Source organism: Pieris brassicae, chromosome 4 (assembly GCF_905147105.1).
Source record: "Pieris brassicae chromosome 4, ilPieBrab1.1, whole genome shotgun sequence".
Taxonomy (NCBI): Eukaryota; Metazoa; Arthropoda; class Insecta; order Lepidoptera; family Pieridae; genus Pieris; species Pieris brassicae.
Genome location: NC_059668.1, coordinates 10,312,415 through 10,339,801, shown reverse-complemented (window position 1 = coordinate 10,339,801; position 27,387 = coordinate 10,312,415). Strand labels below are relative to the sequence as shown.

At 33.7% G+C, this 27,387-nt stretch overlaps 4 protein-coding genes across 7 annotated transcripts; 2 read left to right on the top strand and 2 right to left on the bottom strand.

Annotated features, from left to right (window-relative positions):
- The first annotated feature begins 7 nt into the window (after nucleotides 1-7).
- Nucleotides 8-13,788, top strand: LOC123708252 (protein melted). The gene is made up of 13 exons (XM_045658868.1): nucleotides 8-413; nucleotides 794-1,048; nucleotides 1,412-1,616; nucleotides 1,984-2,243; nucleotides 3,440-3,586; nucleotides 4,155-4,312; nucleotides 4,858-5,138; nucleotides 6,626-6,715; nucleotides 7,220-7,272; nucleotides 7,689-8,124; nucleotides 8,406-8,674; nucleotides 9,800-10,048; nucleotides 10,560-13,788. Exons 1-13 carry the CDS (start codon nucleotides 309-311, stop codon nucleotides 10,806-10,808), a joined length of 2,757 nt encoding a protein of 918 aa, XP_045514824.1. The 5' UTR covers nucleotides 8-308; the 3' UTR covers nucleotides 10,809-13,788.
- Nucleotides 13,789-14,159: 371 nt separating this feature from the next.
- Nucleotides 14,160-21,762, bottom strand: LOC123708075 (dual specificity protein phosphatase 19). The gene is made up of 2 exons (XM_045658565.1): nucleotides 21,679-21,762; nucleotides 14,160-14,825 (listed from the first exon to the last, which is right to left on the bottom strand). Exon 2 carries the CDS (start codon nucleotides 14,818-14,820, stop codon nucleotides 14,245-14,247), a length of 576 nt encoding a protein of 191 aa, XP_045514521.1. The 5' UTR covers nucleotides 14,821-14,825; nucleotides 21,679-21,762; the 3' UTR covers nucleotides 14,160-14,244.
- LOC123708072 (tRNA pseudouridine synthase-like 1) lies at nucleotides 21,752-23,667 on the bottom strand. 2 transcript variants are annotated; one of them, XM_045658560.1, is made up of 6 exons: nucleotides 23,536-23,667; nucleotides 23,334-23,462; nucleotides 22,913-23,125; nucleotides 22,751-22,840; nucleotides 22,094-22,334; nucleotides 21,752-21,967 (listed from the first exon to the last, which is right to left on the bottom strand). In XM_045658560.1, the coding sequence occupies exons 1-6, from the start codon at nucleotides 23,583-23,585 to the stop codon at nucleotides 21,752-21,754; spliced, it is 939 nt and encodes a 312-aa protein (XP_045514516.1). In that variant the 5' UTR covers nucleotides 23,586-23,667. The 2 variants fall into 2 exon arrangements, with proteins under 2 accessions (XP_045514516.1, XP_045514517.1); XM_045658561.1 differs by having other exon boundaries at nucleotides 23,334-23,479; nucleotides 23,549-23,600.
- Nucleotides 22,769-26,690, top strand: LOC123708073 (transmembrane emp24 domain-containing protein 5). 3 transcript variants are annotated; one of them, XM_045658563.1, is made up of 5 exons: nucleotides 22,769-22,784; nucleotides 25,393-25,615; nucleotides 25,720-25,983; nucleotides 26,077-26,195; nucleotides 26,446-26,690. In XM_045658563.1, the coding sequence occupies exons 2-5, from the start codon at nucleotides 25,403-25,405 to the stop codon at nucleotides 26,552-26,554; spliced, it is 705 nt and encodes a 234-aa protein (XP_045514519.1). In that variant the 5' UTR covers nucleotides 22,769-22,784; nucleotides 25,393-25,402; the 3' UTR covers nucleotides 26,555-26,690. The 3 variants fall into 3 exon arrangements, with proteins under 3 accessions (XP_045514519.1, XP_045514520.1, XP_045514518.1); XM_045658564.1 differs by lacking the exon at nucleotides 22,769-22,784 and having other exon boundaries at nucleotides 25,325-25,435; XM_045658562.1 differs by lacking the exon at nucleotides 22,769-22,784 and having other exon boundaries at nucleotides 25,326-25,615.
- The last annotated feature ends 697 nt before the right edge of the window (nucleotides 26,691-27,387 follow it).

Sequence of the window (27,387 nt, the reverse complement as noted above, 5' to 3'; positions counted from 1 at the left end):
GTCAATAATATTTTGTAATTTTGTATTGGTTGCATATCAACTTTCAAGCGCATTTCCTAATTTTATTCTATTATTCTTATTTAATTTGGTCAGAAATTATGAACGGGAATTGGGTGGAGATTATCGTAAAAACATTGTAGGTTTCTTATTTATTTCATTCATAATCGATTTTATGTGGTATTAACATTATTAGGTAACTGTAACGAAGCGTTAAACAAGTTTTATGTAGGCGGTGTTGATGTGTCCAAACAGTGGAATGTTGTGGATTGTGTGCATTAGATGATCCGTTTAGTTGTTGATCCAGCAATATGCACGAATTGCTGAAGCACGTGCTTACTGAGCGCGACCTCACTCGTGCAGGGGACATATTCGCAATTCCTGATTCTGACATCGTCAACGATATCAACGAAGTTGTAAGTGCAATTTAAAATTAAAATACATAAGTCACTCATTTTAATTAAATGTCTTATTATTAATTTAATTTTAGCCTTTATGTGGTTGGTACCCAAAGAATATATTTATGTCTAAATATTTGAGAAAATATCTATGTATATAATGTGTTATATATAGATGACAGAATTTCATATAAATTCATATGACACAAGTGTTTTAATTTAACTAAAGTTCTCCATTTGACTTGGTTATTAAGCTACTCATGTAGTTTAATCACATAAACATAATGAATTTGATTAACTCTTAACTAGAAAGTACAATATTTAAACTGATGTTATTTAACTTTACCTGTTAGAAATGGAAATAGGACTTTTCTTTACAATGTTTCTTTTTTTTTCAGTTAAAACAAATTACAGAAATTTCCTCCAGGCCTGATTACATTCGTAATGATAGAGATCAGGCTTTAATTGAAATATGTGTCACAAGAGTAACATCTTGCATTAAAGAGACTGGAACTTTGGCAAAGTACTGTAGTGCACTTGTAGCTTTGCTAGAGTCCTGTCTTCATCACAATCTTATGCCAGTTGGACATTTAAGAGATGATGATCCACCACATGCCAAAATTGCCTCCGATGTCATTTCTTGTATTGTTCTTGTAAGTATTCTAATATAAATGAAATAGTATTATTCAAACTTAGCCTCTTTATAAAACACATTTCCTAACTCATTATACTTTAATAGAATAAAGGTAAATTTAATCATGTTCTATCTGAAAAGGAAAACAATAATATTAAATATCTGTGACGAAAACAACAATATCATATAATGTTATATTGAATTCAATAAAACCCCTGCCTTAACTAGAATTACATATGTTATAAAAATAAATTCATTTAGTCTGACAACATCATGCTATGTAATGTTCCTGCACCCCACATTTTTTTAATTCTCCACTGAATAATGGTTAACCCTACCTACCATCTAGAAGATTATATTTATAAATTGAGTGATATTTCAGGTATCATTCCCTTTACAATCTGACAAGGAGACCAGCACTACTGCAGAAGTTATGGAGTTATTTCTTCCAGTAGCTGTGCAATTCTTGCACAAGGGAAACCGTGAGATATCTAGACATATGGCTAGATATTTGTCATTAGCAGCTGTCCATCATGCAGGACTTTTGAAACCGCATGTTCAAACAATTATGGACTCTATAATGTCAGGTAATAGAGATGGTTTAATATTAACTGGTAATATATTATATGGTACGGTTGTCACATTTTTTCTCAACTTAAGTTGCAATAAATATATTATTCATTTCCAAATAGCCTAGCATGACACAAAATGTGAGTATCTGGGAAATTCAGAGAGAAAAAAGAATCTTATAGAAATATTAACATTTATTTGGAACATTCCTCAAATCTGTGTTACTTATATAGTTCAAGTATATAAGTATCACAGATATAGAAGCCCAACTTTTGAGTTTAATTACACACAATTTTCGACTTCATTCAATAATTAAGACCTTGCCTAATACATTATAAACTACTTAATCAAGATTTGCTTTTAAACCCGCATTGTTACTTTCAGGCAACTACCCTCTATGTCGCATCCTAACCAATTTATATGAAGTGTGTCCTGAGCCGCTTGAAGGGCATGTTACTGCTTTAGTAGCACTGCTTCCTCATGCGGAACCAGTGGAGAAAAGTTCGCTCTTTGGTCTATTTGAGCAAATTGCATCAAGAAGGCCAGAAGCTTTAAAGACTGCAGTACCACAGTTGTTGTCTTATTTATGCCCAAACACTGCACCTCAAAATGACCCAGGTTGCATGTGCATCGATCTTCTTCAGGTAAGTTTTCTGGCATGTCACACAAAAAAACAATATATTTCTTAGTGCAATCGGGAGCTTATCACTATTATGCTGTATCCAAGCAAATCTCACAGTCATAGGGATTTTGCATTGTTTAACCATCCGTTGACCCTTGCAGTTCCCACAGGGAACACTAATTATTTATTTTAATTACTTATAATAAAATATTATTTCAGAGGATTTCTTTTTCTCATAGTTATAGGAGTTTCATCCGTTGACCCTTGCCTTACTAAAAGCTACTTTTGTTTTTTTTTATTTATGCTCTCCTATGTTAATCGGAGACAACCAAACAATTATGAAAGACTTACATATGTGACAACGATAAGGACTTACGAATCTGGTCGCCTCGCTAGTACCAGACCCATGCAATTTCCGCGTCACGTTGTTTGTCTGCTATGGCCTCCTAAACTGCTTTACCGATTTCAGTCGAATTTGCACACCGTGTACAGTTTGATCTAACTTAAAACATGGGATAGTTAGGCCACATTTATGTAATATGTAATTCTACGGTACGCGTGTATGTCACTGAACAGCTCTTATACGGCTGGACCGATTTGAATGTTTGTTTTGTATGCGTTTCGGAGACCTGGATGGTTTATATTCAAATCAGCCCGGCAGATGGCGCTACAGTCAGTATTTTCATACTATGTTTTCCTAAGGCCTAAGCGCTTAAAATATCATACAGGAAAACGTCTGTCGGGTCCGCTAGTAGAGTATACAATTTTAAGTAATTACTTCGTACATTCAATTTTTTTTAGGATTTGTTTGTAGAATCATCTTACAGATTACAGATTTAACTAAATTTAAACTATATATTGTTGATATTTTGTAAATTGGTCGGACATTGATTCATGTATATTAATTTCAATCGTGGTTTACCATGAAGTGCTGTCTTTTGTTCTCATTATATTGAATTTGTGTCCCTATTTCGCCATGCCTTTTGTTGACAGAGGTTTAACTTTGGATATTTTTATAAAAACACATGACACTGACATTCGGCCATATGGGTCGAGTAAAAAGAACCAGGAACAAGATGTAATAGTTATATCTCCTCAAGTATCTTGTAAAATAAAGTAGATTTAAAGAGGCGGTGGCTTTATTGCCAGTGGGTCTTGATTTTTGAACTGGCAACACATTTTTTTGACCTTCATAAGTGTACAATAAGTTATTCCAAGGTGATAGCCAGCGTGAGCGCCAGCCGTCCTTCGCTAGTGGTGGAGCAGACGGGAGTGATAAAGCGCGCTGCTCGTCCGCATCACGCCAGCCCTCAAAGCGCTGCCCTTATCGCCACTATACTGGCTCGTCTTGGAACCACTAGTCGGGTGAGATATTACTAATTTATCAGTATTTGTTTTCATTAATATTGTGTTAATTTTTCACAACCCTATTCATATCTGTGCAATAATTATTTTGTAAAAAAATTTTTTTTGGGTTTATATCATACTAGCGCACCCGACAGATTGTCGTCATAGTTGTCCTGTCTTAACTATGAATATTGATTTTGAATTATAAATTTCGATATATAATATTCTTTGTTCTTTTGGCGCGTATTTAAATAGTTTTGTTGGTATCCCGACACGGGAACAGGCGACGTATAACTGGCCATGTGCAAAACATGGATTTTCAAGATTAATGTCACAAACAATTAGCAAATTATTTATTTTCCGCGTAATTTTTCTAAGAACCTTAACCCTTAACCCACTATACAACACAAAGAAGACAATAACAAATACAACAAAAAAAGAATTAGCAAAATCGGTCCAGCCGTTCACGCGTGATGCCGTGACCAAGGGAGATAGGGATTCATTTTTTTATAAATATATATGGATTTGGGGTTCTAAAAATTATAATAATATATGAAAACTTAATTGTTTAATTGTATTTGTACAGGAGCGAGCCCAAGAAGCCCTAAACTTTGTAGTTGAACGGCTACACGGAGCTGAATGGTCGGAGCAAGCGGGCTTAATCCGAGAAGCGACCGCGCTTTGCACCGCTTACCCTGCCTTATTTACAGATCGACTTCTTGCCGCTTTACGAGCAAACCACGGGTAAGTTTTATATTATTTTCTCCTTAGTAATATTTGTCTCTTATAAATAAAAACGATATTATTCTTATTTTAAAAAATATTACATTATAATTAGATTTAAGCTTTATTTTGTAGCTGTCGTTTAAGGGAGCGTTCATGTATTACATGACGCAATTTTTTGAGATTCTTGAATCTTCTTTGAATCTCCCCCCCCCCCCATGAAACGCGCCGTAACGTTTCTGTATACAATAGTAAAACGTTTCGGGACCAACCCCAGTGACTCTTTATACCTGAAACTTACCATTATGTTGTGTAAAGTACTGGAAAGTTGAAAATAATATTATCAATAACGCGTAATTCAATCCTCGCCCCGCATCGTAACGTATTACAAGATGAGCCCCCCCAAAATTCGTTACGTAATACTTGAATCCTCCCTAAAGAGTGTATAGTTTAAAATAAAAAGAATGAACCATAACAAAATATGGTTGGGACAAAATTGATCTGACGTTGGTCTGCAACCTTGGCTAAAAGTTAACGGTTAAAGTGATACCAATATTCCGTTACAGTAATCGCCCAAAATCAACACATGGCGAAATAAACAGAACCTCGGGTGGTGTAACCATCGTTAAACTTAACCAGAATTCCAACGACATAATAACAAGGCCAATAGCCGAGCCCCCAGGTCCCGTTGCCCTAGGACCCCCGGGTAATACTGGGACTCCGGCAGTAAATACAGGGGCCCCAGTGGGATATACCAGAAGGGCTAAGTTGGGCGATTCCCGAAGTACGGGTAGATTACACCCGGGACCTAATTCTCATAGGAGCATGACAAGGTTGAACGTTGCTGGTAAGTTTTGTTATAGATAGGAAAAAAATATGTGATTGTTAACGTACGAGAGCAGTTTTGGCCTAGGGGCTTCAGCGTGCGACTCTCGTCCCTGAGGTCGTAGGTTCGATCCCCGGCCGTGCACCAATGGACTTTCTTTCTAGGTGCGCATTTAACATTCGCTCGAACGGTGAAGGAAAACATCGTGAGGAAACCGGCTAGCCTTAGACCCTAAAAGTCGACGGCATGTGTCAGGTACAGAAGGCTGATCACCTACTTGCCTATTAGATTAACGAATAAACATTAAACAGAGACAGAAATCTGAGGCCCAGACCTAAAACGGTTGTAGCGCCATTGATTTATTTTTTATTTTATTTAACGTACGATTCCACCAGTGTGAACAGTGTTACACAGCGTACGGCCCCAAATGGTTGCTTTGGTCGACTAACTGAAGCGAACAATCACGAATATTTCAGCAAAGTTCGTGCACTTCTGTGTACGTAGCACGTACTAGTAGTGGGCTCGTATCCACTCTATCTTGCTTGACTGTCTTGCCTCCACTAAAGCAAAAACATTTTATTGTGCGCGCGCAACATATTGACACACAGGCTGCAGCACAAAGCACAACGTTTTCCTGTCCGTCCATATAAGTAACTCTCGGTAGAACATCTCAATGAACTAGTGTGCAACTGTGAGCTCACAAAAGTTACAAGCACGTGTTAGACGCTATTTTGGTGGAATCGTACCGTAACGAATTAACTCAAAAACTACTTGATCGAGTTAATAATTTATTTCGGTAACAAAGGCTATATTTATTTGTAAAATAAAAACCAGTCATGGGAAGCCGAGGTAGGCATCAGTAATTACTAAAAATAATAATCTTTATAATTTTACTGTACGTGTGTATGTCACCGAACTCTGAACGTAAGCTGGACCGATTTGAATGAATGGAGTTTTTGTATGCGTTTGAGTGGCTCTCACAGTCGGTACTTTCATAATTTTTTTGATATCCTAATCGCTTGAAATACCAGACAAGACAACGTCTGTCGGGTCCGCTAGATGTATTTTATTAGTGTTTTTATGGTAAATGACTTGGTAGTAAATTATTTAAAAGACAACGTCAAAAAAATGATATTGTTTCTTTTACATTTAAGGTAGAAAATGTTTTAAGAAATACAAGCCAAGTCTATTAATTATTTATTTATGCAAAGGAACTCGAATCACTAAAATGCAATCAATTTCACATTTCATATCATACTGCACGTTTCATGACAAATATGAATAGTTTTATTAAAAAATAGTGTTATATTCTATATTAATATTTCATCTGTGGTGTATTTTGTTTATTATTCTTCTTGTTGACCAAAATGAATGGATTTGACATTTACGTGGTTACTTCACAATGACATTTATGACACGTTACTCTTGAAAATTTCTTGTATTCATTTCTTGCATGTATGTGAATATAAATCTTATGTGCAAGTCATAAGACACGTTTTTGCACACAGGTGGTTCAGTGGGCGGGCTACACAAGAGCATGACGCGGCTTTCCTCCTCACAACAGATTAATGCACAAAACGCCAATCTACCAGCACCAGGTAGAAATTCTTTTCATTTCCATAAATACATTGGGATATTTAAGAAATTTTGTGTTTTAACTTGCCAAAACAGATTTTAGTGTAGTCGTAAAATTGGAGTTTATTTTCGACGTTGGGTCGTTCAAGAAAAAATGGCGACCGGGGACAAGAGAGGGGTCCCACAACAGAAAATGTTTTAAATTCCGACTAGTAAATACTAGTGAATAAATTCTATTATGACATATTTTTATATTAAATAAAAAAAGTTAAAGAAAAAATTGTTGGCCAGGCCTCACTCTTTTGTTCGAACCAATTCTTAAAAGGCCAGTAACGCATGGGCGGTATAACTTATCATCAGGTGAGCCTTCTGTCTGTTTGCTCTATATAAAAAAATATGTTATCCTTATAAATGTATATGACGTTGATAAATTGATATAGAATTATTATTATAACTATTGTGCAAAAAAATATATAGTACTTTAAAAAAAATATTAAAAGAATAATTTTTAAGTCAAAATCTTTCAGTTCCAAACAAAAACATCGTGAGCAAAGCTATAAGTGGCGCAACTCAGGGCTCGGTAAGACATTTTTGAGAATTAAATTATGTGAACTATTTATATAATTTTTAATAATTATATATAAAATCAGTTTTCTGTATCTATTTCGGGATCATTTGTACATCTAATAGTCTGTAATCTAGTAGGTGATCAGCCTTCTGTGCAGCACTCGACGCAGTCGACTTTTTGTCGACTAGTCGAGTGTAATGTATGATATGGTGCAATTAATCTGATTTAATTTTTATTAATAAGGATGTTAATCTTTAGATTTTTCAATGTTTCTTTACTACGTGAGGTACTTCCCTACTTAAACGCGAATAATTCAAATTTTTTAAAGTTTCTTATAAATGTGTGTTCTTCCAAACCAAAGACAATTATTATCTATAACCTATCTTAGGCGAGTCATTTAAGGTAAAATTGAATTTTTTTATTTACAGACATCGACAACTTCGCCCCCCTTTTCCTCCCAATCAATATCAGTGAACCCTCTTATTGGCAAATCATCAGACATCACTCCCATAACTTCCTCGGTCTCGATCCAGCATTCCAATACAGCTCTCGGCCAAGTATCAGTCATCAACTCACACACGGGACCAATTTTGACCCAAACGGGACCGATCTTGACCCAAATAGGAACAAACCCGGTCTCCATATCCGGCTCGGTGACAGTTACGTCCCGTAGAGCGAACAATACGAGTGTGACGATGATAAATACAAATAATAGTGATGGGAATCATCGAATATCGGTTTTTGAGCCTTACCCAATGCGGGATACGGTACAACACTTCTGCGAGAAGCATTTGGATAAGATTAAGGCATTTATGGATAATGTGTCCATGAGGATACCTCCACCTGCCAAATGTACTATTGAAGGTAAATATAATATGTATATATTATAGGATTTATTATCAAAAAATACGAGTGAGAATACAAGTTTATTTTGACAGTATTTTGTTTTTTCTTGTTTGGAAAACAAAGTCTGTTTTTTTTTTATTTTAACAAAATTTAGAGAAGAAAAAGTAATTGGCAGGGATTTTATTAAAGGCTTGAGAGGGCTAAAACATTTTAAAAATGTTGATACAGTTATTCGATAAAAAAACCCTCTATCGGTATATATTTTCTAAAATGGTTGACCACAAATCACAAATCCACAGAGCGTCGTTCCAAAAAGCAAGCTCGCCTGCAATTCGCTTGCGGGCGTCGCGGGCCTCATTGCTTGTACGCACGCGGTGCGTTCTCGCTACGTACGCGCGCGCCTCGCGTCTGGATACATCTCATGTTCCTAGCATTACAGGCAAGGCACACAGCTGCCTTGTCCTCAAGAGACCCCACGGTGGCCAGTCTCAAACACTGCTGGGATATACTGAAGTGCGAGAACAAGACCTTTCTCACACTCGTTACGAGCGCTTTTCCGGGGTTAAAGGTTAGTTTATTAGATATTGTAGAAGCATATCTCAAAGGCCGACAACTCACCCACTAAAATGGGTGTCCAGGATGCGATGACTGCCCATTTTAGAGCCGTTTACTTTGGTACTTAGATTAGGAGGTAGAGTAGGTTTTGGTATTTAGATTGGTTGGACTATTGAATACAAAACATATTAATTAAAAATAATGCACACTTAAAAGTCAAGTGTTAAGACTGTCGACAACTATATGTACAGATTATACTAACACGAATTATCTGCACAATTTGCCAATGTCTCGAGTTTTAGCTATCTCCAATACAATTCATGAAGATGTTTTCCACAACATTTTCTTACCGAAGAGGAACTATTTCAAGAAGCGGAAGAGCCTTTAAAATATTAGGTTGTGGTTTGGTTAATGTTCAATTTCAGTTTTCTTTTTTATCTATTCATGTAAATGTCAAAACTCTTGATAAACAATGATGATGATCAATGAAGGTTTTTTTTATTAATTTGACGATTATTTACATATATACACATTATATACTCGAAACAGAACCAATTTGAGTGTACGACCAACCAGGTCCCAGAAGATAAACCACTCCTTATATAGAAATTGTATTCGTTTTTACAACAAACTCCCAAGCGAAATTAGAGAATTATCACTAAATAAATTCAAACTCGTTAAACATAAATTAATCAATAAAGTCTTTTTTGAATTTGACGAATATTTAAATGATCCTAATCCTTGGGATTGATTTGCTCCAGTTCAAAGAATTTGTATGACTCAAAACTTGGCGATTAAAAAGAGTGGCGGAACGTTTCTTGCCAGTTCTGCTTTCTCGCTCTACGCCCTTGACTTGCGAACTGGTAGTAAATTTAGAATTAATTTAACATCTTTTCTGTTGACGTTCATAAGTGTGCTTGGTTACCTATATGAATAAAGTTATTTTGAGTTTGTACTTAATTGACTTAAGTTTTCTGTTTCTTATATCATTGTTTTGGCTTTGTATATTGTGTAAGTGTGTTTATGTTATGTATATGTGTAGCTGAATGATTAATTATAAATAAATAAATAACAATTGCAGTTCCCGTTATTTAATAATGAATCTATCATAACATAATCCCGGAACGTTTTCTTATAGGAACAAGAAATGCTGGTGAACGAATTACGCGCGGCGGGATTCTTCGACGTATTCGAAGTTAGTGCTGGTGGGGCATGGGGCTGTTTCCTTTGTACCCACCCGGACAGGGCTGTAGGCTTTCTGGCAGCAGATGGCCAACCAGTTATAGAGGGACAGTTGAAGGAGAAAAAGGGCAGATGGAGGCTATTCAGACGATGGAGAACACGGTACTTCACATTGTCAGGCGCGCATCTCTCTTGTAAAGGATCGGTAAGTAAGAATATTAGATATGGATATGAAGGTTTTGATAAGTTTTCTAAGATCATTTTAACTCAAACTGATATTTTAGACGCAAAGTAAAATAAGGTTGGGTCTTCTGTTTGATAATGATTTTGAGTTTTTAAATGAATATATCTAAGGATTTGTTCTATTAACGGTTCTAAGTTAGTAAATTGGAAAGAAAAAAATATATAAATCAGTGACGCTACAACAATTGGACAATCTAATAGGGAAGTAGGTGATCAGCCTTCTGTGCCTGACACATGCCGTCGACTTTTTGAATCCAAGGCTAGCTGGTTTCCGCACGATTTTTTCCTTTATCGTTCGAGCGAATGTTAAATGCGCGCATAGAAAGTCCATTGGTGCACAGTGAGGGGTGCACTGGGACAGGCGTGCCCTCCAATAGGCCGCATCTCATGTGTCTGTTTTGGTTGACTATTTTTTTTATGTCCCATAAAATACATTTTCGTGACCGACTCCGCTATATGACGTATTTTTATAGAGCGGTGGAGAGAGCATAGATGTCAACCAGATCCGGTCAGTAAAAGTGTCCCGCGGGGCCAGAAATATCCCGAAAGCATTTGAGATTTTTACCGGTGATCAAACCCTGATCCTTAAGCCCAAAGACGGTAAGAATGCCGAGGAATGGGTGCAGTGCCTCAGTATAGCTGTCGCTCACTCGCAAGCGAGAGATGCGCCCTCTAAAGCCAACAGCTTGCCTGCTAGAGGACTCACTCTTAAGAGCTTTTAATTCATATCAAGCCTGAACCAACACTAATTAATTTATGAAATTTATAACGAGTCAGCAGGCCTACTCTATATTGTAATTGAATTGATAATTAATCATTATGACAAGCATTGAAATTAAAGTACCTATTACAATTTTATTAATTACGGAGTAAGCCTGCTGGACTCAACATTTTGGTTAATTGTATATAATTAAAACCAGGTTGATGGTGCTAATTCGAGTGAAACCTTAAAATACTTTTCATATTAAATGGTACAATTATTTAATGTTATCTACACGTGTCTGTAGTCTGTGATCCAATTTTTTTTAAATTCGTTACCAGTTCAGGAATTATCAAATTATTGGAGAACCTTTAAAAATTTAGTTTTAATTGATGTGATGTGTCCGTTGGTTTGTCGAGATTTAAGTTTTGGTGAAGGTTTTTAGAGTCATAATTAGCACCATAACCCCACAGGCGTGATTCACTAACGCCAATCGAAATTGTGTCGAAATAATCACGTAACCAATCGTCAGCTTTGCTCATGCTAAATATATTTATTTAAATGCCCAGACGTTTAAGATGTTGAAAGACAATCGCCGAACGGTTATTCGAAATAATTATTATTTATATTATTAAGTATTAGGGACTATAATGACGTAGCCTACACAAAACCGAAATGCTTGGAACTGCTGCGACCATAACTACCACCAGGGTTCTATTTCCGGATAGACTATAAGTATGGTGTAAAAAAAAATTCTTCATGTCGAAGTCGCTACAAAATTCAACGATACTCTAAGGCTAAGTGCGCACATGTTACTTTTGTCACCGTACATAAAAGTTTATGTCATTGTCACATCATGTTTCTAAAGTGGAGAGCGCTCAAGAAGTGATAAAACTTTGTTGAAATCGAAGCGTCATTTACCGATATGGATTTCGAAGAGATTGTTGTTGTCTTCGAACTCATCTGACTCAGAATAAGAAAATATGAAAATATAAATTAAAAAAAAGTTACACTATGTTCTCTTCCCAAATTCTCTTCTCTGCTTTAATTTTCAAACTTCAGTTTTTTTTATAGAGTGCTGGTCTCTTTTCTTCTTCAATAATGATGTCATTACCCATATTGTATTATCGGATTCACTTTTTGTGTAGATAGAAAGTTGAGAATCAGAAGGCAAATGTGAACGAACGATGCTGAGAGTGACAATTTTGTCCCGTCGTAACATTGCGGGCTTCCAAAGACTTGTTATGAGTGAGGAAACGGTCACAGACAAAAGTTACCCGTACGCGTTAGCCCTTTTTTTATGTTGGAATTAAATTTTCTCTGAAATTGTTTCTTTTAGAAAGAAAGAGAAACTTTATACACATATACAGGATATTTAGGTAATGTGCACTGGCCCCCACACTAGGATTGCCTGTGTTGTGGGCGGCCAGTCTCTTCCTTTACGAGACATTTTTTTAAAATTAGTAATGTTCAAAATAATATTGTCTTTGTTTTACGGGAGTTCCTATACATTTGAAAAGTTGAACTGTCAACTTGACATGACAGTCTCTCGTTGACTACGATTGCTGAAAAGCGCTCAATACGTCGAGTTGTATAAAAAATAAACATTGTGTTTAAAGAATATTCTTAATTTAAAGTCTTTATTTTAGTGTTTGCTGATGTCCATTAGGTTTAATCGAATTGACAAATGTCATCAGATTGTGTTTGTGTGCTTACATTCCTTAACTAAGTCATAATACATAATACGAAGCCACTTTAAGCTCAGAAATTAGTGTTATAAACTTGTGTTGTGATAGATCAGACGTCCAATAATATTTTTCGGTTGTAATTTTTTGAGGAATTTTTCGTAAAAAGACTACTTAATAAGTACAATTTCTTTATAAATATTGAATTATATAATTGTTGTTTTTAGGTTAAGTTTAAAATGCGTGGGACGATTGAAATGTTGATTATTGTTAAATTGGATTTTATTTGTATATAAGATTATTTCAGATTGAGATTTTTAGATCGAAGACTGAAGTCTGGTCATGTTTAGTGTAAAACATGAAAATACTCTTAAGTTTGCTTATTTTTACCGATTGTTTGAAACATCATAATTATTGTATTTACGTAATAATTTATGAAATTTTAAATTCGGTGTTATCTCTATATATTCTGTACTTAAATGACAAATTAGTGGTTCTAAATATTAATAATAGCCTTATTGCGAGCGTTCCCAAAATTCGTTGTCTAGGTACAGATACCGGCAAACTTCTTGAGCATTAAACAAGGGAGTTGAGGAAAGTTTGCGCATCGTACACAGCGCGGGACACAAACGTCAACTGATTTACCAATCACGCGATCGCCAGGTCACTCTCCCGCCGCCGCGCACCAGTGATACCAGGTAACGACATTTGTTCAAGATGTTTGCCGGTATCTGTAATTAACGTTAAAATTTACTTTCATACTTCAGATTAATTACCTGATGCACTGTCAAATACACTATATGTGTTATTAAAATATTAATTACCCACCGGAATGTAACGGACGAACCTAGACAAATAGTTATTTATAATAGACGTCCCACTGCCCAGTTGCCAAGTATAAATATAATTATAATGAACTTATGAAATCGGTGCTATTGAAAAATTGTACTTACATAGCGCTTCCAGTAAGATTTTAGTTATAAGATTTTTATAGTAGTATTTTAATGACAATATGTTACACCAAATATACAGGGTGGAACAATATAGTATACAGTTTTATTAGCGTTTAACTTCAATACAATTCAAATTTTATAGGTTAGTTTTTATCTTTTTTATTGACTCAAGAAAAAACATAGCAACACAACAATTTTTATTTTTTTCATTCATAGAAGATTCTGTATTAGACTTCGTAAATGAAAACTTATTTTCGTTTCCTATTGGAAGAGTATTGAAGTTGGGCGCTAAGTTTGTTTAATGGAACCTCATTGTTTGACATTGTACAGCACGGCGTATGTACTTATTCCCTTATTTATTGAAATATACAGTTTTGTTTCAAATTGCATTTTTATTCATAATTTCCTTTATTGATCCTCTTAATCTGTGTACATATTTTTTTTAGTAAAACAACTTTATATAAACAATTACTGGCTCCTACATATATAGAAAAATCATAATCATCGAGCGTACCTTAGTAAAGGTACAAGTACAAATCTACTTTCTTAATAAAAGAAAAACGAATGCAACTAACGTAGCATTAGCGTAACGTAACGTGTCTGACACATATTTATTATGGGACCTCATACTAAAAACGAAATCTTATAAGGATTTCTTTTAATTTCTTCTAAAGAACATTGAAGAAGAAAATGAAAGGGGAATAATACTTTAAACATATTTATTCATGCCACAGAGCTCCAAAGTTTAGTTTTAGTAATAAAATCAAAGGATTTTATTTAATTAATTACCATATTCATAAAGATACTTTGATTAAAAAGACTACAAAATTCTCCCAGGTACCATCATTCGTAATTGTTTTACGAATCCATCATTAGGTCTTATACAGGGTCTTTTGCTTTTTACCAAATTATAAGAGTCTTCAAACGCCATATTCTCATAATGCATTAAATAAGCAATTGTCACCAAAGATGTCCTAGAAACGCCTGCATTACAATGTACTAATACATTTTCTTTCTTCTCAATAGCCTCATTTATAAACAACAAACTTTCTTTTAAAACTAATCTAACATCAGATTCAGGCAAATCTAGTATGTAAATAAATTTATTTTTCACTTTTATATTCACATCTACACCTAAACTTAACACATGTACAATATTGTATTTCTCTAAAACACTATCTACAGCACAATCTTGTGACCCTATATATAAATTATCAAGTATCAAAACTGGTATATCATCTGGTTTAGTATCAACAACAAAGCCATATGAATTTTTATTTATCTCCTTAATATCTTGTCCAGTCTCTAAGTACTGTTTACCATCAACATTAGTTATCACAGTTGTTGTCTCTTTAAGTTTTTCTTTTTGTTTCTTTAATTCACTTAGAAAGCTCATTTTGTCTATGAAAAATTATTTGACAGTTTAATATTACATACAAATTAATTTTATCCTATCTAAAAGTATAATTATATGATTCTGAATGCTCTGTTTTGATGTGAACCTATTAGTCTAAGATCCCGCTATACAACGACCTTCACCGAGATGCTTATTTAATGAGACGTATTTTTTTATGTTATTAAATATGCCAATAAATATATCCTATATGGGTTGCCTAACAAATTTCAGTCCAGAGTATTTTTAATTAATAATTTAAAAAAAATTTTTTTTAAACATTGCACCGGTGTGATTATTAAATAAATTTGATACCAATCGAAAGTTTGAAGCCCATAGAATATGCAAACGTTAGGTTGCCTATTTTTTTCCGGTCACAACCACGGGTTGCCAGGTGTAAACAGGTAAATTTATACTAGCATTTTGCAACGTTTTGATTATTGAATCAAACTTAGATAAACTGAAAGATTATTTCATAAGGAACACGGTGGTATAGGGTTGCCTGCAAAAAATCAGTCCCGAATTACGGTTGTCGAATTTTAAATAATAAAATATCGCTGCGAGTGAATGTGTGTGAGAGAGAGGTCCCAGACCAACCATCCCATGCGGTAGAAAAGGACGCAGCGTAGCAGCTGTTTAAAGTCCGCCCATTTAAAGAAGGAGAGTGCGCATGCTATATGTGCTTGGAAATGAAAAGGATAGCGATAGACTCGTATATGCTGTGCATTATTTTGGAGTAGATTGTCGCTATAGATACAAGTGAAAAAACGTGCTGCTATTTATTGTTGGAAAAAATGGCCAAAAAGTGTTTTTTGTGTGATTCGGATGACGGAATAATTGATTTTGATGATGAAACTTTTAAAAACTGCATTAAAGTTAGCTTTTCGTAAAAAAAAAATTTTTTAAATACAATTTTGTTGAGCTACCCAGTGCGTCACTCCAATTTGTAGGTTATCATACCACGTGCTACAAAAAAGTGACTGTTTTGAATAAAAAATATAACGAAGAATTTCTTAAATTTATCGCTGAATATACAGTAAGTACCTAATAATTGAATCTTTAAAATTATCTAAGCTAATACATCTTCTATATTTTTGTCATGTTGAAGTAATTGCTAGTAAAACTCACTTATGGTTTTGTTAATTTTCGACACACATATTTTTTTGTAATTTACTTAAAAAACGGTAGTTGAAAATTGAACAAGAAAATGTTCTGATTTCCTTTTTCTTTTTGAATAATTAAATGAGGATGTTTTAAATCAACTATTCTTATCAAAAAAAAATTAAAATTTATAATCAAACATTTTCATTTAATCGCAAAAATTGTTTTTTTTTAGGAGCATACCGATGTATCTACTACTGAAGAAGAACCACAACAGTTGAATCCTAGTGTCGATTCCTGTGCTACAGTTGCTGAGGATGAAACGAGTAATGTTGAAGACCTGCCTCAAACTTCTGGGGGCTTTGACAAGGTAATAAAAAAAATTTTTTAAGCTTTTTTAAAAAAGTGACATGAAAATCTATTAATTGAACTTGTATTTTCATTTATATTTGTTTTCTTCCATTTTTACTCAAAGAATGATTTAAATTCTTTTAGGAGCAGTCAACATCAACAACATCGACATCAACAGCAACGACATCAACAGCATCGACATCAAGCACAATTATTTGTCTTTTTTGTGACCACAGCCAAAAAAGATGTGGAAAGAAGCTGGTTAATCTTACTTTCCCTAAAGGTGACAAAGTACCACTACAGATCAAAAATATCGCCGAAAATTTAAGCGATTCGGAGATTCTCTCCAAACTTCAACATCAAACTATCGCGTACCGCGTTGTTACGCACTGTATCAATCGAAAAATAAGCGGTCCACGGAAGAATCTACCGATTCCACGTATAGTAAATATCGACAGTTACATCAGTTGGCTTTTCAATCCATATCAAATTTTATTGAGACAGAAATAATTGAAAACAACCAAGTTATGTACTTGGCTCAATTATTTTTAAGATACCAAGCTTTATTGCTAGAGTTTGGAAATCATGAAATTGATTTCGATGATATTCAAGATTACCGATGTGAAACCTTGCAAAAAAAGTTAATGAAGAAATTTGGTAATCTTATTACGATTGAAGCGTCAATGGGAATACGTAACAAAAAAATTGTGTACAAAACAGACATGGACGTTTCTGTAATGGCTAACAATTTTAAATTTTTGGAGACAAGAAATGATTATGAGTTTGAAAATGTAGCATATTATTTGAGAAGTTGTATTAAAAATATAGATGTTCATCCGCTTTCTCGCAACGTAACTGCTGATGATGTCATTCGTGGAGAATGTGACATTCCTAAGCAATTAATAGATTTTATGCGAAACCTTATTGAAGGACCTAATCATTCTGATGAAGATTCGAACGGACTGAAAGCTAAAATAACGTCAATATGTAGTGACGTTATTTATGCTGTCACTAGGGGTGCATGTAAGCCCGCAAAAAGTTTATCTCTTGGATTGGCAGTAAAGTCTTTAACCAACTCTAGGCAAGTAATTACGATACTTAATAGGTATGGCCATACAATTGGATATAATTTGGCAGAAGAATTGGAAACCGAAATGACGTATACATCGATCCAAGATAACAAAGTTATACCAAAAGGCATCACTGCAGCAAATGAACACAGTACCCACGTAGCGTTCGATAATTTCGACCGCTTCGTTGACACAACTTCTGGAAAGGACACTATGCACGACACAGTTGGCATTATTTATCAATTCTCTAGTAATGGAACTGATAATTTTGATGATGGTGAAGCTACAACTTCACCAGCGCCTCAAGTAAATGACAACACAAATGAAGAAGGGCCTACCCGCAAGAAATTCCGAAATTCGACCATATTATTCGAAACCTAAGGCAAGTATGCAGCTGATTACTGTAGATTCGTTTACCAATACAACCGAGTTATGCAAAGGTGCTACAGAAATAGCTACAGATAAAGATTTATTATGGATAATGTCGTTATCAAGAATTGATTCTGTTCCTATGTGGTTGGGTTATAACTGTATGATATCTTAAGACCACAGTGAGAAGCAAAGAGTTGAATATTTGCCTCCCATAAATTCATCACCAACGTCGTATGCAGTAGTCAATGAAACATTAAACATGGCTAAAGAAATCGCTGAAAAATGTCAGCAGCCAGAAATTATTGTGACATATGATTTAGCGATAGCAAAAATGGCTATGCAAATTCAAGAACAAGAAAAACCGCTATACAATAAAATTTTTGTTAACTTGGGAGCGTTTCACACAGAGATGGCATTTTTTAGAGCCATCGGAAAATATATTGACTCCAGTGGATTAGTGGAAATACTGGTGCAAGCTGAAGTATTAGCCGGCGGCTCCATGAATAGCTTTTTGGACAGCAAGCACTTCAATCGTTGCAAGCGCTTACATCCGCTAACCGCTGCCGCATTACAAATATTACATTTTGAACAGTATTTATCGACAACTAATGTTACACTTGAGGCGATGGATGAACTGCTGCAAACGCAAATACAGAATGCATCAAATCAAACTGCTTATGACGCCAACGAAACTATCGAGTTACCAGATGTATTGAGTCGAATTGTTAACGGTTATAAAGAATTCTGCAATCAGACTTTAATCGGAGAAAAAGGGAAAACTGCTCAATTTTATTACCAGTACTGTGAGTTAATTAATTTATACCATCGGTTTTCCAGAAGTATCCGCACCAGTAACTTTGAACTGTACGTGGACTCGATTTTCAACATGGCTGATATTTTTTTTGCGTTAAACCAGCCCAATTATGCCAGATGGTCCTTGTTATATTTGAGCAATTTAATCAATTTGTATACTAATAATTCATCTTTGGTGGCTGAATTTCGTCGAGGTGCCTTTGGAATTAGACGAACTGCAGCGAATTTCGCTCGATCACCGGTTGACTTGACGCTAGAGCAAACCATCAATGCTGATGCTAGCAATCAATTGGCTGATAACCTTGCTGCGGATTCAATATCTGCACGTCAAAGATGGGCACTCAGTCATAGCATGAGGACGAAGATATTAACATCTATCAAACAAAAAATCGGATTAACGAAAGAGGATGATACTTCGCACTCATTGCAACGAAGTAAAGTTAAGAAAGACAAGAAAAATCTTCAGAGTATCATTGAAGCAATAAAATGTACGATGAATCCATTTGATGACACTATTGACAAAGATACATTATTCAACATTTCAACCGGTAAAGCTGCATCGAAAGAAGTTACTGATTTTCTGCTGAACGTAAAAACAGCAGGCTCTCAACAAAAATTAAATTTTATCTCGGAATGCTCTTCAACTCCCGGAAGATTCGATAAATCAATAAAACGAAACAAAATCTGCAATTTTGCTTCTCAATGTATGACTAATGTCTTGAATACCAAAGACAAGAACAAGAAAGTATTGTTGAAAATGGAACGAGATGTATTTGGGCGACTTTTGGCAAAAAGTCTAAACAAAAAAATTAATCTTGAATTTTGCCTAACTTTTCCACTAGCACCATTGCCCCCTGCTCTTTTTGCATGTACTGGAGAGATGTTAAAAACTTCAAAATCAACGTTAGCAAAGGTTTTGAAATCCAAAACTAAAATGGTTGAGCCAACTCATATCAACGTTGAAATAATAGATGGTTTTTATTACTTGCATATAATCGGAGCTGCTATAGCTCAAACTTTTGATAAAATTGCCGAGTCAATACTCATAAAAATATGTTCAACAAACGCGACAGAAATACATTTAATTTTTGATCGCTACTTATCACCGTCAATCAAAGATTCCGAACGTGAAAGCAGAAAAGAATTCGATATTCCGTACAAAATTTCAGGACCTCAGCAAACTAGACCAAAATTTTTTTTGCAAAGCCTTAAAAATTATCGCTTTAAAGAGTTGGTGCAGTTTCTGGCTGATTATTGGCAAAACGACAATTAGGTAACGATAATCCAAAACAAAAAAAAAAAAATTTAACCGTCGACCATCACTGTTACTCTTATCAAGTTCAGGAAAATTCCGTAAAAAAAACTGAAGAAACTAATTATGAATGTCATCACGAAGAGGCAGATACAAGGATTATTTTTCACGCTTCTAAAGCGGAACCAGGCTCAAGAGTTTTAATTAAAGCCTCTGATACTGACGTTTTGATTATTTTGTTAGGAAATATGCACAAACTTATCGGATCAGAAATTTGGCTTGCCAGTTCAGCTACAAAAAAGAGTAATAATCAAACTGTTGATTGTATTAATTGCACCGATTTAGCGTTGGAGTTAGGAATTAAATTATGCCAAAGTCTTCCAGCATTCCATGCATTTACAGGTTGCATTTTACAACAAAGGGAAAGTAAAACCTTTTCAGCAATTTTCAAAAAATGAAAAATATCAAACAGTTTTCGCGTCATTAACAGATGCTGCTGATATTTTCATTGGTGAAAAAATGAAGACTGTTCAAGAATTTACGTCTAGTATGTATGGTATCAGGAACTGTACCAGTGTGAATGATGCGAGACATCGCATTTTTTTGAAGAATTACTCTGCAAAAGAAGACAGCGAGCACTTTAAAAAAAAAAAAAAAAAGGCTTCGATTCCAACTCCATACCACCATGCTGGATATCATTAACTCAGAAAATTTTACGAACTATTTTCGTAAATTCCATGTGGCTTAATGCAACGGATCCAATATGCGTGAAACTTCAGCCTGAGAACTGCGGTTGGTTCTTAGATGAATATTTAAAACCAGTAGGATTCATTGGGGATCATACACCTTTAAAAATAGAAGACATTGTCGAAAAAACTGAAACGGAGAGTGATGACGAAGAAGATTCAGAAGTTGGAGATCACAGTTATATGTCCGATGACTCGGAACCTGAATAATTTAAAAAAAATTTATATTTTAAATTTTTTTCAATAAACAGAAGTATTCTTTTAATTGTTGTTTTTTATTTCGGCTCCCAACAATAAAGATAAAATTTGCCAGATAAGTAATATATATGTTTTACTCTAACTGTCTTTTTTACTAAAGATGTGTATATACTTTGGTGTCACATAAACAATAAACATAGATAAATAATTAATTGATTAAAAAATAAAATAACTATTTCTGTATATTAATAATTAACTACTCCAAAATAATGCACAGCATATACGAGTCTATCGCTATCCTTTTCATTTCCAAGCACAAATAGACTTTAAACAGCTGCTACGCTGCGTCCTTTTCTACCGCATGGGATGGTTGGTCTGGGACCTCTCTCTCACACACATTCACTCGCAGCGATATTTTATTATTTAAAATTCGACAACCGTAATTCGGGACTGATTTTTTGCAGGCAACCCTATACCACCGTGTTCCTTATGAAATAATCTTTCAGTTTATCTAAGTTTGATTCAATAATCAAAACGTTGCAAAATGCTAGTATAGATTTACCTGTTTACACCTGGCAACCCGTGGTTGTGACCGGAAAAAAATAGGCAACCTAACGTTTGCATATTCTATGGGCTTCAAACTTTCGATTGGTATCAAATTTATTTAATAATCATAAAAAAAAAATTTTTAAATTATTAATTAAAAATACTCTGGACTGAAATTTGTTAGGCAACCCATATAGGATATATTTATTGGCATATTTAATAACATAAAAAATACGTCTCATTAAATAAGCATCTCGGTGAAGGTCGTTGTATAGCGGGATCCTATACTATATTATCTTCCAAGCAGAACAAGTATAGAATATTGAAAATAGTCAATATTTCAAAATTGTCTTCTGTTCTATCTGTTCACAAAATGAAGTTCCTATTGATTTTAATTATACTACAATCTCACCTGTTACGACGTTATTGATCAGCAATAAGAACCGTGGTAGTAATATTATGAAAATTATAGTAATAAGAGTCCTTTAGTTCCCAGATACTATTTCATTATCATTTTTAGATTTATATATTAAATCCTCAGGTTTATACTCAACATTGCAAAGATAAAGCCCATGGGGTGGAATAGATGTAATCTGACTGACCCATGAATGTTTTGAGGGTATTTGAAGCATTAACTTTATGTCCCTTGGTTCTATTTTACCAGTTGCCACAGTGATAAGAGATCCAACCATACGCCGTATCTACAATATTATTGAAGTACTATAAGAAATTATAACTTACAAAAGTGCATAATATATAACCCAGAATTGGATTTTATTACTAAATAAAATATAATATAAATCATTATTTTTAAATAATTATATCACCTGGTTATGCACAAATGAATGTCCCTTTATTTCAACATCCCAATAGTCAAAATAAGGACTAGGGGTATTGGTGTAGCTTGTTACAATTGGTTGTCCTGGTCGCACATTAATAGAATAAATATATCTTCTATTATGCTTGTGCTGTTTCAGTTTGTCAAACTTCTTGAATGTTGTGAAGTCGTGGTACCCTTCAAAATATTTTGCAGCCTCTTTAAATTTCTCTATGTCAAATTGTTTTGGCCTGTGAAAGGTACTCCGAGATATATTTGGCTGCTTACTTCAATAATGTTTTTTTAACACGGTAGAGGCATAAGATTGACATTGAGACAGAGAGTTTATGAAAGTCAATAATACAGCTGGTGTTTATAAAAATTACCAGCAAAATAGATGAATACTTTTCTATTCACATTTATTTACTAACATGGACCATTCTGTAAATGTTTATATAAGGTTTTAATTAATTTAAAAACGAAATTGTGACACATAGAATTAATTTGAATAACATTTATGACATATATTATAATCATATTAGTCACAAAAACATATGTGCACAAGTATTCGTTTGAATAACATTTAAATATTTTACAAAATAAAGCAGATCAAATAGTTCAATTGGTGCATAACAAATATTTGTTTTTACTATAAAGTAGTTCTTACCTGATAAACAAACATCGTTTCCATTCTTCAACTGGTATGTACTGACCAATACTTACTTTTTCTGATAAACCTTCTCTGAGAACTGCAAACCTATAATCAATATTTTACTAAAAATAAATGGTGTTAAAATAAATACAATTTTTTTTATTACAAAGTAGTTACCTGTATAAGTATGTCCTGCTTATTGCATTTCTTCTGGCACTGAAGTCATCATTCACTCTTATAATGTTTTTTACAAATATGCTTATATCCCTTTTAAGAAAAAACTTATTAAGTTCATAAGGAATTGAGTCTTGGTGAAACAGTTTAGAACCAGATCTAGGAACAAGATCAATATGGGCAGATGTGTTGAGGGCATGAACTCCACCATCTGTACTGAAAATAAGGGTTTTGAAAAAGGTTTCATACATTATTTTGATTTGATATAAGTAAATTGATATATATATTATTCTGAATTAAAATAAAGGCTTACATGTGACCTTATCTAAAATATTAAAATGAATACGAATTAAATTATAAATAAACGAAAAATTAATATGTTAGGAAGGAAAGATGCGTAAAGTATTTAATTATATCATCTTACCGGCTTGAAAGATTAAGTGCTGGGTAATTTTCAGACTTTAACTTTAGTAATGCGATTTCCATAATACCTTGAACACTTTCTGGGTCAGGGTACTTACGACCCATTTTTATCCATAGTTTTTCAGATGATCTACAATATTTTATTAACTGAAAAGTTGTTTGAATTGAAGGTTATAAAATACTTGGTAGGTTTAAATACAAACCTAAATGTAGTACCTATATACGAAAAAAATAACAAGTAACGAGCTTTCATAATTTCCACGTTTCAGTTCAAAGTTGTATGTGGAGTATTTTAAACCTTATTCTTTAAAAAAAGAAAATTTTTTTTGAAGACAATAATAATAATAGAATTTTCATACTAAAAACGACAGATTTGTATGACATTTACGATCCATCAGTGCCAACTTACAAAATCGTGCTGTTCTGTGCATTTCAGTATGTAATTGGTCAGAAAAATCCCAGTGTGGTAATGATGACAACGAAACCCAAAAGTCGAAATTAAAAAAAGTGGCATAGCCTGAATGTAGATCTAAGAAAATAAACAGGATTGAAACTACCCGAACTAAGTTATGCTACTATGCAACGTTTAAGATATGGCTGACGAATATTTTTAATTTGGATCCAGTTGGATGTTTTTATCTGATACACTAAGAACCCATGAGAATTTAACTAGCCAGTTATGTACTCATGAAAAGCGCGAGAGAATGGAAGCCTAAAAAATCGGATTGGACAATCTTTGGCAAATATGTGTTAAATGAAAGAGCGCCTTCAGGTAACGTCTAGTGAGACAAAGACAGTCTACAAATACAAATGCCACTTTTGCAAAGAAGTTAGGCGACTCTGCCAAAAGCGTCAAAAGTTTCAGATAAAAGATGAAAGAGATAATTTCGGAACTATAATGTGACTTGAAATAAATACTACGGAATGTATTATATTAACATGTGATGGGGATCTTTGGTTTGTAGACAACGGGGCTACTCATCATAATATATCGATAGTGATTTATTTCAAAATTATAAGATTTGTACTGAACCTCATACCACTGCTGATAGCAAGTTCGTACAGGTCGTACAAACAATTTAAGACCAAGGCGAGAGAATTATTTGTCTTACAAGATGTCTGGTTAGTTTCAAGCGTAATAAATTTTAGGTACTTGCTACGTAAGATAGAAATATTATATATCATAAATTCGTGTTTCATGATTATTAACGCAAACTGTGTTAATAGGAAAAAGACAGAGATTTGGCGGACTATATCAGCTACAGTGTAGTGATATTAAACCGCACCGCGGCTATAAATAGACTAGACAAACTGCAGCTTTATCATAAAAGGTTGGGCCGCCAAGATGCAAGGCATGTTAGAAATATCTTACAGCGAGAGCTGAATTTAAATAAAAAATTGCGAGCGTTAGAGAGAAGGCAACGTCTCCTGCAGAAAGAATTCACTCTGACGTTTACGGTCCTTTCCCGATATTTTGTACTATTTTAAGAATGAGTATATGCGTTTTCGTTTTGTATACTTTTTGAGATAGAAGTCTGAAGTACACGATAAACCACAACAAATGTTGGCTTAGTGAAAAGGTCTGGACATATTATGTAGGAGTTTCTGAATAACACCGATGGGGAATTTAATAATGTAAACTTAAGAAATATTCTTCAAAACTTTGGAATACATCAAATATTGATAATGCCAGGATTCATCTGAACAAAACGCCCGAAGTAAACGAGAAAATGAAGCAATAGTTAGTTATTAATTGCATATGATCTCATTTATTCTCTCTCTCTATATATATATATATATATATATAACTCTCCTATTGTATAGTAAAATATACCACTTCAAGACAATTAGCAAATGTACTACTGATTAGTGGTTACGTAAATTTATTATATAATATAATATTATGATTTTATGTTTAAATAATGAGTCAACCCCCACTCCTACAAACTCATATGAACATATTAATATATAACACGTATGTTGTGAGTGAGCTGTCAATTGTGGTGATTTACCAATTGACACTTACTTTTCTATAATATCTGTATCTTTATTTTGTCAAGAACACGAAAAATGGCTCGACGGACGTGGCATATGTTTACATTGGTAACGATAATATTTACGATTTTATCTCTGGCTGGCGATGTTTTCTCGTCGACTGCAGCACCATGGTACGAAAACCTTCCTGCAGTCACAATGGATTACAAAGTTCATATAGATGCCGGGAAAGAAGATTGTTACTATCAATTTGTTCAACCCGGTGCGACATTCTACGCAAGCTACCAGGTAGTTACTTTCTCTTCAGAATAAGTCACTTTTCACCTGTGAAATGTGTGCAGCTTGTTTATTTTTTATTTTTGATAGATGTTTCATTGATAACTATTTCGTAGGTGCTGAAAGGAGGTGATGGAATGTGCGGATTTGCTGTGCGGCATCCGAATGGCCAGATCGTGCATCCTTACGAATGGCGACAAAGCGCGGAATACGCAGATCAAACTAGTTCTGGCGGGTACTATGCTGTGTGTCTCGATAACCAGTTTTCCAGATTTGCTGGAAAACTGGTCAATTTATACTTGTCGGTGATTAGATATGACATGTGGGAGAAATACGCGAAGGAAGTAGAAGAATTAGACATGAACATCAATAACTTTACAGTAAGTAATTTTAGGGAATAACATTTTGCTGTCTTTAGAGATATATTAAGTAAAATTCATGCACATATCATTAAATTTTTATTTTGATTTCAGAACTCAATACAGTTTGTGGAAAGAAATATAAATGATATCCTGCAGTTCCAGTATCATTCTAGAGCAAAGGAGTCGCGTGATTATAACCTTCTAGTCGATAACAATACCTATGTTTTACGGTATGCTACATTGTTTTTACCTTTTTTTAACCATCATATAAATTTGAGGCTCCTGAAAAAGTAATGAATATTGAACTATAGCAAATTCTTAGATAATGTTTTTGCTAAAAATCTGAAGTGGTTATGAAGATGTTAATGTACACTATACTCTACAATGTTGGGCAATATAAATTATTGTATTTTAAAAGAAAACAAAGCTGATATTAAGCAATATTTTATATAAAAGAAAAACTATATTTTATTTTTTCAGATGGTCTCTGTTACAAATTATTGCTGTTGCAGCCACAGGCACGCTTCAAGTGTACTTTTTAAGGAAACTATTTGAGGTTAAAGACAATTCATCAAAGACACGAATTTAGATTTAAGTAAAGTCATCATTTGACATTCCTTGTTAATCTGTTGTTTCTGATCTCTTCATTTTTCTATTTTTACTTATTATTAATTATTTAATTGCTTCTATTGAGATAATGCTGGTAATTTTTTAATCTTTGAGTTGTCTATATTTTTTTGAATTCTGAAAGGTTTTTACCGTATTAATGAATTTTAGCTTACCAATAAAATCAATACAATTGTTACAAATATTAAACTTTTTATTGATTTATAATTTGAAATTTTGCAAATTATTTAGTATTTTAAAAATATTTATAAGCAATTCAATACATATATTTTATGCAATTAATCGCAAACAAAGACAAACTATATATTTTTATAAAACATGTATGTGACAACAATTTTTTATATTTTTTTACAAGTTTTAATTATAAGATGACAATCAGCACAGCATTTATGAGAATTCGAATTTAAATAATGTTGTGTTCTTAATATTACAAATTAAAATTTTAATTAGGACTGATTTTCTTTTTTGTTCCATTAAATGTTTATCTATATATAAAGTAGTGATACAACCGATACCGATATATCGATGTATAGTATCGTTGTAACGATATTTTTCAAATTTCGCGCTTTAAAAAAGTAATGGTATTAAATAAAACTAAATTGAATAACCAAATACAGAATTGGAAAAATCTTATCAATTTTAATTTTAATTATTAACAGTTATTTATTTTCCTTTAATTTAATTATTACTCTTAATTTTAATCACTAAACCTTTAACCTTATTCAAGTTTGTGACTGTTTATATTTAATCATAAAAATTAAAAACTTACCGAACTTGATATATTTTAAGTACCTT

Excerpts from the sequence above, each read along its gene's own strand:
- LOC123708072 (XM_045658560.1), bottom strand. The coding sequence starts at position 23,585 with ATGAAAGCTCGTTACTTGTTATTTTTTTCGTATATAGGTACTACATTT. Across the intron at positions 23,126-23,333 it reads GCACTTAATCTTTCAAGCCG|TACAGATGGTGGAGTTCATG; the intron begins GTAAGATGATAT and ends CCTTATTTTCAG. Across the intron at positions 21,968-22,093 it reads ATTCATTTGTGCATAACCAG|ATACGGCGTATGGTTGGATC; the intron begins GTGATATAATTA and ends ATAATATTGTAG.
- LOC123708073 (XM_045658563.1), top strand. The coding sequence starts at position 25,403 with ATGGCTCGACGGACGTGGCATATGTTTACATTGGTAACGATAATATTT. Across the intron at positions 25,984-26,076 it reads TGAACATCAATAACTTTACA|AACTCAATACAGTTTGTGGA; the intron begins GTAAGTAATTTT and ends TTTTGATTTCAG. Across the intron at positions 26,196-26,445 it reads AACAATACCTATGTTTTACG|ATGGTCTCTGTTACAAATTA; the intron begins GTATGCTACATT and ends TTATTTTTTCAG.
- LOC123708075 (XM_045658565.1), bottom strand. The coding sequence starts at position 14,820 with ATGAGCTTTCTAAGTGAATTAAAGAAACAAAAAGAAAAACTTAAAGAG.
- LOC123708252 (XM_045658868.1), top strand. The coding sequence starts at position 309 with ATGCACGAATTGCTGAAGCACGTGCTTACTGAGCGCGACCTCACTCGT. Across the intron at positions 5,139-6,625 it reads GACAAGGTTGAACGTTGCTG|GTGGTTCAGTGGGCGGGCTA; the intron begins GTAAGTTTTGTT and ends TTTTGCACACAG. Across the intron at positions 6,716-7,219 it reads CGCCAATCTACCAGCACCAG|TTCCAAACAAAAACATCGTG; the intron begins GTAGAAATTCTT and ends AAAATCTTTCAG.